Here is a 15,176-nt window from a genome sequence, read left to right as displayed (position 1 = left end):
ATTGCAGACTAAGTAAGAGACAAAGAAAGTTTCCTGAATTTACACTATATACACTGATAAATAATTCTCTCAAGCATCCAAAAGCAAGTTAGCATTTGAGAACTGAAATCAGCTTTTTATGAGGATCATATGGAAAGAAGTTTTATGCATTTTTAAACTTTGCTCAAGTGAAACTGGGGTGTGAAACGTGTGGCTCAGTAAATATTGCAAAACAGTCGGAAGTTCACTGATCCAGAAGTGCATATTTTAGGTTATAAAATGTTCTGCATTTCAGTTCAGTGTTTTTGTAATGAATGAAGACCAGATTCAAAAATTAGGTCCTAACTTGAGGATCTGCATTATTGTTTTCTTTAAGCCCCAAAAATAGATATGTAAAAATATAATACAAAATATGCATTAAAATATAAACACAGTTTAAGTTAATAGACTTAATTCCTGATGCATCAGTTTTGCACTCATTTATAACCCCTCGACTTTTCACCTCTGTACCATCGTACACAACTACTCTCCTTCCAGATATTCTGTGACTGCCTGGGAAGAATAAAAAACAGCATCTACTTTATTAGTGCCTCATGTATTTTTTTTTGCTCCCTCGATCCCCCAGAGGATATGTAAACATTTTAGTTGTTGTACAGTGATACCAGTGTCTGTATTTGTACTGGAACCTGACTGTTATGTTTTGCTCTAATTCGAGTCTTTGTAAGTGTACTGCGATCCCAATGTTTTAACTGCAATTCTGGCTAGCCAGTGTTCACTTCTTTAAAACAAATGGCAGAGAGAAATAGTTAACCTAGAGACAAAACTTACAGAAATGCTCCCTACACTCAAGTTTATGTTGTCAAAACTTGGAGTCTGGTCAGTGCCCAACTAGAATCAAAGAATCCTACAGTGCAGAAGGAGGCCCACCAAGTCTGCACTGACCACAATCCCATCCAAGCCCTATCCCCATAACCCCATGCATTTACTCTAGCTAATCCCCCTGACACTAAGGGGCAACTTAGCATGGCCAATCCACCTAACCTGCACATCTTTGGACTGTGGAAAGAAACCGGAGCACCCGGAGGAAACCCATGCAGACACGGGGAGAATGTGCAAACTCCACGCAGACAGTGACCCAAGCTGGGAATCGAACCCGGGTCCCTGGTGCTGTGAAGTAGCAGTACTAACCATTGTGCTACCGTGCCGCCCCACACTGAAACAACTATCTTCCTTTCTGCATTACACTTCTGCACTACCTCTGGCGCAATTGCAGTGAAGAACAATGAGGTTGATCCCCAGGGTTTGAAATGTGTCTTGGGCAGTATTGCGCAGCTGGATATTTGGCTGCATTGAAATCCATGCAGCTGAACATCAGGCTTAGCATATACGACAGGTTGTCAATGTGATGCCACCCTTTTTTGAGCTACTTAGCATCATGAATTTATGCGCCTTGGTGTCAAAGATCTTCATAAAAGACGAGAGTAGCATTTTGATTTTTTTTTTCAGTTTCAAACAAAACACTGAGGGGGTGATCTTATAAAAGTATATAAGCTAGTAAATTTCATAGGCCAAGGGAAACCCAAGCAAACTACTTTTATGCTGTGACAGTGACGAGAAATCAGGCTTTCAAAGCAGTAAAAATCAAATTTAGGACAGATAATTGAAGTTTTCCTTTGAAAAAGGAGTGCTCAGAGGATTGAATGATCCTCCAGACAAGAGTGGTAGGTATGAAATCCTTGAAGGTCTTTCAGAAACATTTGAATGCGATAGCAAAGGGTCTTTCCGGATGGAAGAACTCCTAACCATAATTACCTTGTCTCGTAGACTGGCATAAATACATCATGAATGCCAAGTTTGTCGTTGGATTTATTTTAATTTCTTGCCTGCACCACTGGTGAGCGTGCTACTTTTGGTATCATCCCGAGGAGGTACAAGTCTTTTTTGCCAGTTCCCCATCATGAAAGTAGAAATGTTCACTTGTTACAGCGGCGCAAGATCATTAGATGCACCATGAGATGTATTCAATTACTGCACAGAGCGGGAGTCTGGCATCGTCTAAGATCACTGTGACCGTATCAGACACGTTGAATTGATTATTTGAGAGGCGAATTATAAACATACAGGGAGGGAGGCCACCCTGTACTAGCTTCTTCCAGTTGTGTGCTTGCAGCGAGTAAAAGGAACTTTTTTTTTCTTTAAAGGAAGAACTTTTATTTGGTTTGGATTTGGGTTAGCCTTGCAGACATGAATGATCAGTGTTGTAATTCACAGTGTCATCAGTCTTCAGATTATGTATTAAAGTAAGAACTCATTCACGGTGCACATATGCATGAAACAATAAAAATGTCTCGGTAACAAGGACAGTAAATTATTGTGGCTATATTGCAGTTATTTTCTCAAGTAACTGAACAAAATACTACTGACAAAAGATAATATTTACGTCACTAATAAGAAAAAGCCATGGGAAATCAAATGAAAAGTATATGCTTTAGCAACCTTGTTAGACGAATGCATATACTTGCACTAAAATTGTAATTGTCATTGTTGATGTTATACTTAAAACCATAAAATGCATTCACAATTGTAAATACACAGAATAATGTCACAAAATCATATGCATTGCAAGATTACATAAAGTATGAAGGAAAGAAGATTAATTAAAATTACACATTTACTGCACCAAGACGCTCTAGCATGGCTCTATTGGTCTATATCAATAAGAATGGGAGTGGGCAGAGCATGGGAGGGGGGGATAAAGGATCTTCAGCATATCCGAACCCTTCAAATTTGTTCTGACAATTTTTCTTATTTCCCTCGAACCCAAATGCTTTTTACTTCCCAGTGAGCTGGGGACTCAACCCAATTTCAGGTTGGATGTTTTCTTGACTTTTGTGTTTGCTGCACTAGGTGGCAGCATGCTCCATAAATCAAGTTATCTTCTTGCTTCTTCAGTTTATACGCCTGGTGGCAGGTTCTTTCCGAGTCATAGAATCCCTCCAGTGTCGAAGATGGGCCATTCAGCCCATCGAGCCCGCGCCGACAGCAATCCCACCCAGGCCCTATCCCCATAACACCATGTATTTTCCTTGCTCATTCCCCCTGACAGTAAGGGGCAATTTGTCATGGCCAGTCAACCTAACGCGCACACCTTTGGACTATGGGAGGAAACCGGAGCATCCGGAGGAAACCCACACAGACACGGGGAGAATGTGTGGAGTTTGCACAATCTCCTAAAGCTGGAATTGAACCGGTTCCCTGGTGCTGTGAGGCAGCAGTGCTAACCACTGTGCCACATAAATACATTTACCATCAACATAATATTTAAAAACTTTACTATATTCCCCTTCTCTCCCCCCCCCCCCCCCCCCCCCACGGCCCCCTTGCCCACCTTGCTCCTCACAAAAAATATATTTAGCCTCTTTTATCCTTTTTCATGGTTCAATTATAGAAAATGTTTTAATTTCTTTCCCAGAAATCTTTCTGTTCCCTCTATTTCATTCTGGAGTATAATGAAATAATTCTTGTTCCAGGTCAATTTCTTTGCGGATGAATTCTTCCACAGTTCAATATGTATATAGCGCTTACTTTAAGGAAAGGTAGTGGGTGGTCTCTTCATGGTTGTTTAGACTTGAAACAGTACCGTATTGTTGGCACAATTAAGGCAGTTACTGCAGACAGGTGGTCTTTGTATACAGGATTCGCTATTCATTTTTTTTTCCAATTTTCTCCACTCTCCTGGAAGAGGCTTGCCCCCACCTATCAGACTTGGGGGCGCAATCTTACCACCCACTCACGTCACGCACCCGCCGCAGCGAAGGCAGAGATTTTGACAACAAGCCAAATCACCGTTCACTGCAGCAGGATGGGAAAATCCCGCTGGCGTGAATGGTCAGAAAATTCTGGCCACGATCCGTGAAGAGGGATTGGATTTTACTGGCCCTTTAGAGACAGGCTGGTGATGATTGCGGGAGGAGGGGCGATATAAAGTGTTGAGCGAAGGTGGGAGGTGAAGTCGCCTTCCCACCACCATGGCATTTTACCAGCGGGGGATGGAGGGTACATGGGCCCCTCCCTGCTGCTGCCATGTTACCTACCAGTCTTCGGCCACGTGAGATCACTTGATAGACCCTGGGGTTGGGGGTGGAGGGGGAGAGGAATGTCACTCATTGGCTTAAATAAGAGGATTCCTTCTAGGAGGAATAGGAGGAGCTGCCCGGCGGCATTGACCATTCACGCAGCACCCCGTCCCTCACCACCTCCACTTAACCATCAGCGGGGGTGGCGCCCTTCCATGGCACATTTCCAGCAGTAGCCATGGCTCCTGATGTTGCTGGTGAGACTGAAGAGTTACCAGCCCGCCAGTTGGCTGGCAGCTCTGGCGATGGATTAGTTGCGAGACAAATGAAAAATGCAACCTGGGTCCCACAAGTGGCCAAGTGGATGTTGCCCCTGGCTGCACTGACAAAATTCCAGACAAGCCGTTCAATATCAGCCTAATTCTGTTTTCCTATTTTAATGAGAAGATAAAATGTAAGGTATGTTTAAAGCAAAGCTCTATTTTTTTTAAAGTTTACATATAGCTTGCCCGAACGTCCTTCTGGCCAATTAAAGGGTTAGAATAATTAGAGAGGCTTGAAAAAAGTGTTAGTTTGGTTATCTGCAGTTTGTATCTGAATCCATTATACACTTCCTGCTTTGCTTTGATGCATTGCCTCCTGTTTTACAGCCCACATGGGTTACTCGTAGTTATTTTACAAATGACTAGATTAGCAGATTGAAGGATCAGTGGGTGAAACTTAACCATGGCCTGCAGCTAACTCTTGCTTTGAGAAGTTCCATGTCTTGCTACTGAGGTCATAATTTCTTGCAGTAAGTTGTTTCTGTTGATTACAGTTTAAGATCTGCAGTTCATACAGTAGCGCATTGTAACTTGTTCCTGAGACACAGAGGCATTTTCATTTGAAAAACCTGCGTGGTACTTTGCCAGATATTAGAAATAATATGCTTATTGCAGATGAAGCCCATTTATTTTTGCCTGTTCATAAGTACTTAACAGTGTGTCATTTTAACCCCCTTCAGTTGACTGGCTTTGCAACAGAACAGCAGGGAAATGTTCTAATCGGAATGAGTAATAGCATTTAAAGTATTGAATTTCAAAGCATAATTTTTGGTGAGGTGAACTAAATGAATTAGGCATACAGCAGGTGTAAGCTTTTTAACCTTTTGAACTTGGTAGCTGCATTTCTGAATACACCCTGCACAGTAATAATAAAAAGTAATTTCCTGCTTACTTATGATCATAACTCAGCTCACTCTCATCTTTCCAACAGTTGTAAGTCAGAAAATAGTTTTGGTTTTGCAATATAAAAATCAATCCATTTAGGTTTAAACCTGTTTGACTTAAATTGTCTGTTTGAAGACGCCATTATTTATTGAACCTTTAAATTCATCCACTTGTGAGTTATTGACATTGAGAGTGCTATTTGTTCAAACTAGTATGCATATTTTAGAAGGTAAAGGTGATGCAATTTATTTTTTACAGTACTTTTTCAATGTGTTCACAAACATTGTATGTTTATAGCATGTTACTTATGAAAGGGGAGGAAATGTATTCAAATGTTCAATTGTATTGACATTTATTGAATGACATAGACATGATCAATGACGTCATGTAGTTTCTTAGGAAAAGTCAGGACGGTTTTAAAAACACAACCTACAGACTGGCATCGTCTTGGATTATGTCAGTTGCGTTGAGCTAAAAATAGAACGAGTGCCAGTTCCACACGATTAAGAAATGCATTTGACACTAGCCAAGTATTTTCTCGTGATCAGGAACTGCGAGACCAAAATCTGGTCTTCTCGAGTAATGAGATCAAATGGGCCAAAGGTCACCTTCATTCAAACCTATCTTGAGATCTAGTTTCATGTTGTACCAAGAGTGAGTGTACCTAAATCAATAAATCACTAAATGAATAATGTCTTGTATAGAGCCTGCACTTGTGCGTGTCAGACTTACTTCCTCTATCGCTTGTCTGTTGTTTCTTAATCATACTTTGTTGATAATACCCCTTCTCTCATAAAATATCTTCCCTATTATCACAAGTAATGCTATATTTTTTTTAAAAAAGAAAAATTAAACAAAGAACTCCTTCATTCATCTTGGCTGCATTGATAACTTGAGTAGGGAGAATGAGCCTTTCTCTGTAACTTCATCAAGCCCCACAAGGTTTCAAGGTGTAGGCAATTCTATAATTCTGGTCTCTTCAACCTTACTGATTCTAATTGCTCCACTATTGGTGTCTGTGCCTTCACCTACGTAGGCCCTAAGCCCTGGAATTCTCCCCCTAAACCTCTCCACCTCTTCATGCTCCTTAAAATCTGCCTCTTTGACCAACGTTTTGGCCGTCTGCCTTAATATTGCATTATGCAGCTTGATGTCAAATATTGTTTTATAATGCTCATGTGGAATGCTTGGGGGCATTGCATTGCATTGAAGGTACTGGGAATACAAGTTGTTGTGTGAATTACTCCCACTCCATCATGTCATTGAAGGGAGTTGTGTAAAATTTCTTGCAAGGTTGTCCCAAACGAGTACCTTTAAAGAATCAAATTACCATGTTCATTCAGACCCCACGCCTCTTTTAAAATGTTCAACATTTTCCAGTAGTCACAACTCGGGTGCACGCAGTTGTCTTCTAAGAGCCATTTGAAAGAAAAGATGCAGATTAGTCATGCATTTTTGTTGAGTTCGGTGTGGTTTGATCGCATTAATTTGAATATGTAGTGTGACATGATTATCCATATCAAATAACTGGAAATGGATTGCTCTGTACTTTCAAGTTGAATATGAATTGATTAAATACTCGATGTGGTTCTATCAGTTTATAATGCATGAGGATTTTGTCTATTGTGTGCTTGTAAGATTGAAGCTGTAAATATTGTACTATGATTGCTCTTTTCCTGCAAAAGCAAAACTTTTTCTTTTTGGGGGACACGAGTATTTTTGGCAATTGTCTCTGTAGATGTATTTCTTGATCACTTCAGTAATCAATCTGTGAAATATTCCAGGTTACGATTCTTTGCTATTTAACTAACTGTAATCACATACATATAATAAAGCAGTGGACTAGCATGTGTTTCCAGTGAATAAATATTTTTTAATCTGCTGCAGAGCAGAATCTCTAACAGTGGTCCATGAACCCATAAGAGTTCATGATGCTTTATTGGGGCGTATGCAGGGTCATCATTGCTCAGGTCACCAACCAGTATTAGTTCTGTGTTTAATCTAAATATCTCTAACTCTTTGCTTCATAATTCTGAATGTTGGTGAATGGTGTGGTGATGAGTGGGCAAGTAAAATAAAAAAGCGAAAAACTGATATTCAGCCCAGTTTCAAAGTTATAGTGAACGATTTATTGCAATGTGCATTTGCTGCTGCGCCTTCTATCTAAACCTTCTCTTGTCATGCCTAATATTATGGGTGTCGCCTTTAAAAGATTTTTTTAATCTCGAATATGCACATCAATAATATTTCAAAATTGCCTTACTGGAGATAAAAATTGTTGTATTATTTTTCTAAGTATTGCCATTCCCCTTCTTGGAGAGGGTCCAATTCACATAGTGGCACAGAAAGTACATTTTTTTTTTGTAACAAGGGCTTTTGTGGACTGAGCAGAGCAATTCATTTTGTATGTGTGCATGAGTGTCCTGCTATAATCTTGCTGCAAGTGTCAGGAGCAGGATTGTGGCTGACTGCAGTGTGACATTTTATTCAAATATTGTTTATGTATCCTGAACTTTATTTTATACTGATTGCACCATGAAGCCCATAGAATTGTGTCAATATTTGCACAGATCCACCACATAAGACATGGAAACTATTGCCTTAAGAGTAAAGTGAAAACTGTGAAATGAGTTACAAAGATAGTAATCCAACCAAGGGGGTTGAGAGGATGTTCAAAACTGTCAGAACAGTTTATGAACCGCATTTGAATTATGAGTTTGGATCAGTGCCTTGGATGAGTTTTCGCTAGACAAAACAATAGATTGCTTCATCATCAGTCTATTGCTTCCTTCACTCTTATCCACCTTGGCAATCGCTGTACATAGTTTCATTCGTACCTGACCCAATGTAATTGGCCCACATCCCACAATAGTTTCTCCGTTACTTTTTCTGACATTTCCCTTTGTCCTGCCTTACGGCATTTTATCTAAATTAAGGGTTATGGGGAGTGGGCGGGTAAGTGGAACTGAACCTACTATCAGATCAGCCATGATCTTACTGAATGGCGGAGCAGGCTTGAGGAGCTAGATGGCCTACTCCTGCTCCTATTTCTTATGTAAATCTTGACTGTCAAGAGTATTATTTGTAACCGTGAGGTCAGCTTGCAACTGCAAGTATCCAGAACTACCTCTTTATTTAACCTTTATTTAGCCAGGTAAGTCAGTTGAGAACCAATTCCCATTTACAATAACGACCTCCATGCCAGCATCCTTGATTCCTCAGCTGTTGCTGCAGCATTGAATTGTTTGTCCATTGTAAAGTTGTGGATGAGCAAAATAAATCTCCAGCTCATCATTGTTAAAGCCAAAGTTGTCATATTTGTGTCTTGTCAGAAATATTGCACCTTTGCCTCTGATTGCAGTCTCTTTCCTGCCTTCTCACAACCTAAATTCAATCTACAATCTGAAACTGATTTTCAAACCCAGTCATAACTAAGGTCTGAAATATGTCTCACCTTCCTCACCTGCCCTGCTGCTGAAACCATGATCTTTGTAATTATTGCCACCTGACTTGGTTTCGCCAACACTTTAGGTGGAATTGTGTCAACTCCCGGGCGAGTCGGGCAAGAGCCAAAAGTTGCAAACCAGTCAGCATAAAATTATGTTGCAATTCTCCCAGTGGTAGGTTAATGGGGGATCAATCATCCTGCTGGCTGGTGGTGTGAATGTCATTTACATCCCATGAATGTTCATTGAAACAGCTATCTGTACATGTCCTGTCAGGCCTTCCAATCTTGCGTCATGCCAACGGGACATCACGTTGGAGTCAAACCCGATTACTAAAGAGTGGCATGCACAAGGTGGTCCTCAGTTTGCCACAGACTTTAATGTGAGTGCAACAAAGCATTTCTGCCACAGAGCTGTGATGCTCCTGATCCGCTGTCTACCACTCTGCCAGGGCAGAATGGTTCCTGCCCTCCATGCCAGGTTGGCCTTCATGGACAGCACCATGCAGCTGGACCGATGGACCCTCCTGCGTCACCGTCTCTGTTCAGTACTGCACTTGGGGTTGGTGGATACAGGAATCTACTTACCTCCACAGCCATCAGTGCACATACCGGTGGCTGTCTGGACAGCACTGTGCTGTGGGATACATGCAGCCAATGCAACAAAGGTCCAAACTTGACCAGGGATGGAGTGCGAGGTGAGGAAGGGTGAAGTGGGAGTGGCTTGGGGACAATGTGGAAGGAGGGCTGTGCAAGGAGAGGTGGAGTAATGTGAGGGCTCATAATAGCAGGCAGAAGGGCAAGGAGGTGGACAGAGGGGAGAGAAGCTGGACCTCAACAAGGCTGCATGAAAAGGTCGCAAAGGGGTCAAAGGGACACCACATCGCTTACTGGAAGGGGATGCACAATGACTCCAGATGGGGTGCGGAGAGGTCTAAGTGGGATATGGGCACCTTGCAGTTGATTGGCTCGGGGGAAGGTAATTAAATTGAGGAACAGACTTCTCCTGGGTTGATGATATCCTGCACGGTTTGGTGAATACAGGTGGGCTATAGAGTGTGATACGCGTGTGCTAGACTGGTATTTAAATATGGCGGAGAGATCTTCAAACCCATCAGCTGAGGGCGTGCGGGGAATCAGCTGCCAACCCGTCAGGATAGTCAGGGGAATTCACCCTGGGCATTAGTTTCCAAGCGCAGAATCTGACGCCGTGCTGGTCAGTGGATCTGGCGTCAGTGGATCTGGCGCCACTGGAGCCGACCGCACCACACTTAGTCTCGAAATGGGAGAATCTTAAAAATCCAACTCATTCGGCCGGCAGAGTATTCCTTACTCAATCGCATTCGCCTATTGATCCAACTTTGCTGAGCTCCACTGACTTCCCATGATTTTCAAATCCTCATGCTTGTTTATACGTCCTTCAATACTCTTACTCAACCTGTGCTCTTCCTCTGTTCCACAACTGAACTTTCAGTTTCAATTCACTGGAATTCTCTTCCAAAGCTTCTCCACCTTTTTATTCACTTCCCTTTAAAATCCTCCTTAATACTTACCTCTTCAAATGCATCTTTGGTCACTTCGCCGAATGGTTCTTCGCCCAATTTTTGTTCTGATCTAACCCCCTGATTCTCTACTTTAGTTTTGTACCTTTAGGTACTTTATTCCCAATCAAAAATCCAATTTGGTCCAATCAGAGCCCCCACGTGAGAGACAAAGCAGTTCCAAGCTGACAAGGCAGGACATACGTCCCATCTTGGGCTCGATCAAACAAGATCCAAGCTGACAGGATGAGAAGGCTTGATCTGAGCTTCAACTTAGCCAAAAAGCCGAGATGGCTTGAAAAAATGGCTTCAGGTGTAGCCTCAGTTTAGCCTCATTGGCCAAGACCAGATGCAAGACCAAACTTGATCTTAGCCAAAAGGCCGAGAAACAGATACTTTGTGACATTAAAATTGCAGTTTTTGTGCAAGCAATTGATGTTTTTGCAGTGTAACCCTTTATCAGAAATTAAGGCTGAAAAATAATCAAGGATTTTAGTTAGATTTGAAAAGGAAGAGGGCTTCAACAGAAACACCAATCTCAGAGTAAGTGGGTAGAATGACCCACTAATAAATATACTGAAGACTGTTTAGACGCTAGTTCCTTCTCTCGTTCTTATCTGGAGAATTTAATTTCCACTTATTTCTCGACGTCTGTGCAATCGAAAGCTCAGTCCTTTCTTCCAGCCATCTTTCTCCCCGCTATGGCTTGAAGTTTTAACAGACTCCTCTGCTATAGTAGTACACGATAAACTTGGAGGTTCACGAAATGGCAGAAATATTGAATAGTTCCTTTGATTCACTATTTTACAGTGCAAATAATGTAGCCATGGCATTAGAAGAGAGATGAAATAAAATATAATTTAAGATAGAAAGGGGAAAGATAATTGATAAGTTAATCAAATTTAGAGGGATGGTCCAGATGGATTGCATCTACAAATATAAAAGGTTCGGGAAGAGAGAGGAGACTATTAAAAATATAAAGCAATTCATTGGAAAAAGCAGTAATGCCAAATGACTGGTGGACAGCCAATGTTATTTTTATGGTTTAAAAAATGGAGATAGGACAAATCCAGGGAACTATAGCACAAAAGTTAAGTATAGTGAATCCTAGAAATCTGAAATAAAACTGGAAAATGCTGCCAGAATCTGTGCAGAAAGAAACAGAGTGAACATTTCAGAACGTTTGATCTTTCATCAAAACACTTCATCGAGGGGCTACAGACCCCGTACCTTGATGCCAATAATATTTTGATTTGATTTATTATTGTCACATGTATTAGTATGCAGTGAAAAGTATTGTTTCTTGCGCGCTATACAGACAAAGCATACTGCTCATAGAGAAGGAAATGAAAGAGTGCAGAATGTAGTGTTACAGTCATAGCTAGGGTGTAGAGAAAGATCAACTTAATGCAAGGTAGGACCATTCAAAAGTCTTGTGGCAGCAGGGCGGAAGCTGTTCTTAAGTCGGTTGGTACATGACCTCAGACTTTTGTATCTTTGTCCCTTCGGAAGAAGGTGGAAAAGAGTATGTCCGGGGTGCGTGAGGTCCTTAATTATGCTGGCTGCTTTGCTGAAGTGGGCTGCGGGAAGTGTAGACAGTGTCAGTGGATGGGAGGCTGGTTTAAGAGGCAAAATAATGGGAAAAAAACCTAAGACGCCAAAAATACAATAGTCAGCATGGATTTCATAAGGGAAGGTCATGCTTGACCAACCATATTAGCCATGTTAGTAACAGTAGACAAGGGTAGATGTAATATATTTTGTTTTCAAAATACCTTCAATAAAATATCACACGGTGGACTCATGACTAAGGTCTGAGTGTGTGGAATAGAGGAGAGAAGGTGGTGAGCTGGTTGCAAAACACCAGGAGTTGAAGGCAGCTGCCGAGACTGGCAAAATGAGTGGGAAGTGGTGTTCCACAGGGATTGGTGCTTAGAACACAGTTGTTCACAATTTCCATTCATTATTTGTATTCTGGAATCAGAAGAAAAATCTCAAATTTTGAGGACATCACCAAATTGGGAAGTGTTAATAGAAAAAAATGTGACCAAATACTGGAAAGGATTAACTAACTTGCAGAATAGGTGGATAAGTAGAAAATTACTTCCAATTTCGGTAAGTTTGAAGAAGTACATTCTGATGGGACGAATAAGGAAGCCATGTAGTGCTTGCATAATCTAAATGGGCCAGAGGTGAAAAAGGTCTAGGGATATGAATCGGAAACCTATAAAATTAGCGATGGTGGTTAATGAGGTCATTTTAATAACTGCAAACCAAATTGTTGATTCATTTCTGGAGGGATGGAGCAAAGAAGCAGAGAATTTGTCAAACTTGTACAAAACCTTTTAGTCTGTACTTGTACCATTGTGCACAATTCTGGTCTCAATGTTGTCATTATAAAAAGGATATTGAGGTATTGCAGAAGTTAGAAAAGAAGGCGTCACAAGAAGTGGGAGGATGCACTTGCCAGGAAAGGCTAAACGGACTGGGGCTCATATCGCTAGAAAAGAGAAGGCTGGCTGGTATCCCGACAAGAGGTCTTTAAATTGGTGCAATAGTTTGATAAGATAGTTGTTGAGAAATTGTCTCCAATTGTGTGGGGAGCTCAAAACTAGAGATCACAACTATTAAATAGTTATTAATAAATCCAATAAGAAATTCATGGGAAAAGTTCTTCCCCAAACAATGGTAGCAATATGGAATGTGTTACCCTAAGGAGTAGTTGAAGCAAATAGTGTAAATGCATTTAGAATTTTAGTAAATTTTAGTCAACATGTAAAACATATTCATTTTAATGTGCGATTGTGTACAAAATTAGAATCAAAACCTGGAAAAGGTTGTTGTAAACTGCGGTTAAAGTCACAGTTTCATCAGTCTTGTACTTCCTGTCTATTTTCTTCTCCTCAGTTTCCATAGCAAGGCGTGTCCAGGATCCATTGGCTGAGTTGGTGAAAATTGAGCCAAAACACATTGGAGTTGGAATGTACCAGGTAAGATATCCATGATCTGTTTTGTGAAGGCAATCTGCTTCACCATCAGTTGCTGTAATAAAGTGGACACTTTTGAAACATGGCTTTGTAATTAAACATCTGCCAGTTTTCAACTATTTTTATAAGATTTGCACAGTCAACCAAATGGCCAATAAATGTTCTGAAGCTTTTTTTGTCCCCCTCAGTAGGTTTTACCATAAATGATCCAGACTCTCAGAAATAGCTGCAGCTAGATTTTACAGTCTGTTAAAAAGCCATCAGATTTGCCCTGTAACACAATCCTCATAGCCTTTTCCTTTCGACATCATTACAGTGATGTGTTTCAGTGCTTTGTGTAAACTGGTACCGGATATTGATCCCATGCTTATAAAAACCCTGTACTTGCATCATTCCCAGCATTGTTGATCCATTTCTCATTATTCTGGTGATATTCCATTATTATTTGCATTCACTTTTCGGTGAGCTATCATACATGCGTTCAAACTGTTAACGTTGTTATTTGATAGGTTTGTATACTAATAGTTTACTGTTTTGTAAGATAGTGCACCAATGCTGTAGGCTACCAAAATACAATTGTCGTCACATTTTGTTTTAAGAACCAGCAAATAGTTCATTTCTATTCTGCCAGCTGCATACCGATTTGTATCATGAGTGAACCATGCCTTGTGAGACAGAGTGGTGTTATTATGAATAATATTTATGGGTTGGTTATATGTTTGTGTGATTGGAAGGATTTTGGTACTGTTTAAAATATGATCCATTTATGGAGTTGGTTGTCAAACCAAATCCTCTTTGCAGTAGTATGGTCTTGATATATTTGACAATATTTTGCTTTGCAGCTTCTAAACTGACCTTGTGGACAAAGTTTCGCATAAAAATGGTTCCACGAGGAATATATTACCTGGAATACTGAGTTGCAAAATACTGTTGTAACCAAGTAATGTGCCCCTCCTGAGGCTATGTCATATTCTGGGTCATAATCACTGAGGCAACTGAAACTCGTATAATTACAGTGCAACTTGTTCAACAAATGTTCTGAGATAGGCACACAAATGCATTGATAGCCCAAAGGTACCTGTGGCAGCCTTTTGACTCATAGGACTATGGTTTATGCCGGGAGGCCTTGTGGTGCAGTGGCAGCATCCCTACCACTAGATCGGAAGCTTCGGGTTTGAGTCCAATGCCAGGACTTGTTGGCCACAGAAGGAACGTGAATCCGGTTTAAATCCAGATTTAACTTTCCGGAAATTGCTCTGCAATTCAAAATATACTTGAACTTGATTAATTGCAATTGTTCAGAACAGTGCTGCAAATTGTGATTAAAATGGGAATTCCTTTAAGTTTGGAAGGGCTTTATCTGCCGAAGTACATCTTAAAATGAAGGTGAATATACTATAACACCATAAACTTTACAACACTTAAAACGGTGAACATTGTAAAATGTTTTAAAAGATAATGAAAAATCTTTGTGTCTTGGGATTTTCTTTGTGCAACAAAGAATTATTATAGCATCTAACAATATGGAAAAAGGTGAATGCAATATAGCATCTTTAAAATTAAAGACAACTGGTCATGTCTCCGCAACTTTGTTAATGCTGAAAAGTCATCTGAATTCTATTCTTGGTGGGGATTAGAAGTCATCAACCTCTCCACGTTCCCTTTAAAATAAACACACCTTTCTCTTTTGACTCACTAAATCGATATTGAGCTCTGTAGACTCTGCCTCTCTAAGTGGCAATTTCCAGCTCTAGCAAATCTTCATTTACATCCACTGCAGTCTCTGCAAGTCTTTCAGAGAACAAATGCTTTCTGCATCAATCATCTCTCTGTGGATGCCATGGTCATCAAAACTAAAAGACCACAGCAATTATTTCTCAATGTTGTTTCATGCTATAAATGGCACCTTGGCCCAAGGGTTGGGTGATTTGAAGTGTTGT

The 15,176-nt window shown here is 40.6% G+C and overlaps 1 protein-coding gene across 1 annotated transcript in view; it reads left to right on the top strand.

The window, feature by feature from the left end:
- The window catches only part of srbd1 (S1 RNA binding domain 1), a 257,149-nt gene that overhangs the window by 117,399 nt on the left and 124,574 nt on the right, over positions 1-15,176 (top strand). The window contains exon 17 of the mRNA XM_078229680.1: positions 13,157-13,239. Within this exon, the coding sequence (XP_078085806.1) occupies positions 13,157-13,239 (83 nt within the window). The remainder of the gene's footprint in view (positions 1-13,156; positions 13,240-15,176) is intronic.

The sequence above is a fragment of the Mustelus asterias genome, chromosome 15 (genome assembly GCF_964213995.1).
Source record: "Mustelus asterias chromosome 15, sMusAst1.hap1.1, whole genome shotgun sequence".
Lineage (NCBI taxonomy): Eukaryota > Metazoa > Chordata > Chondrichthyes > Carcharhiniformes > Triakidae > Mustelus > Mustelus asterias.
This window is presented reverse-complemented; position numbering and strand designations above follow the sequence as displayed.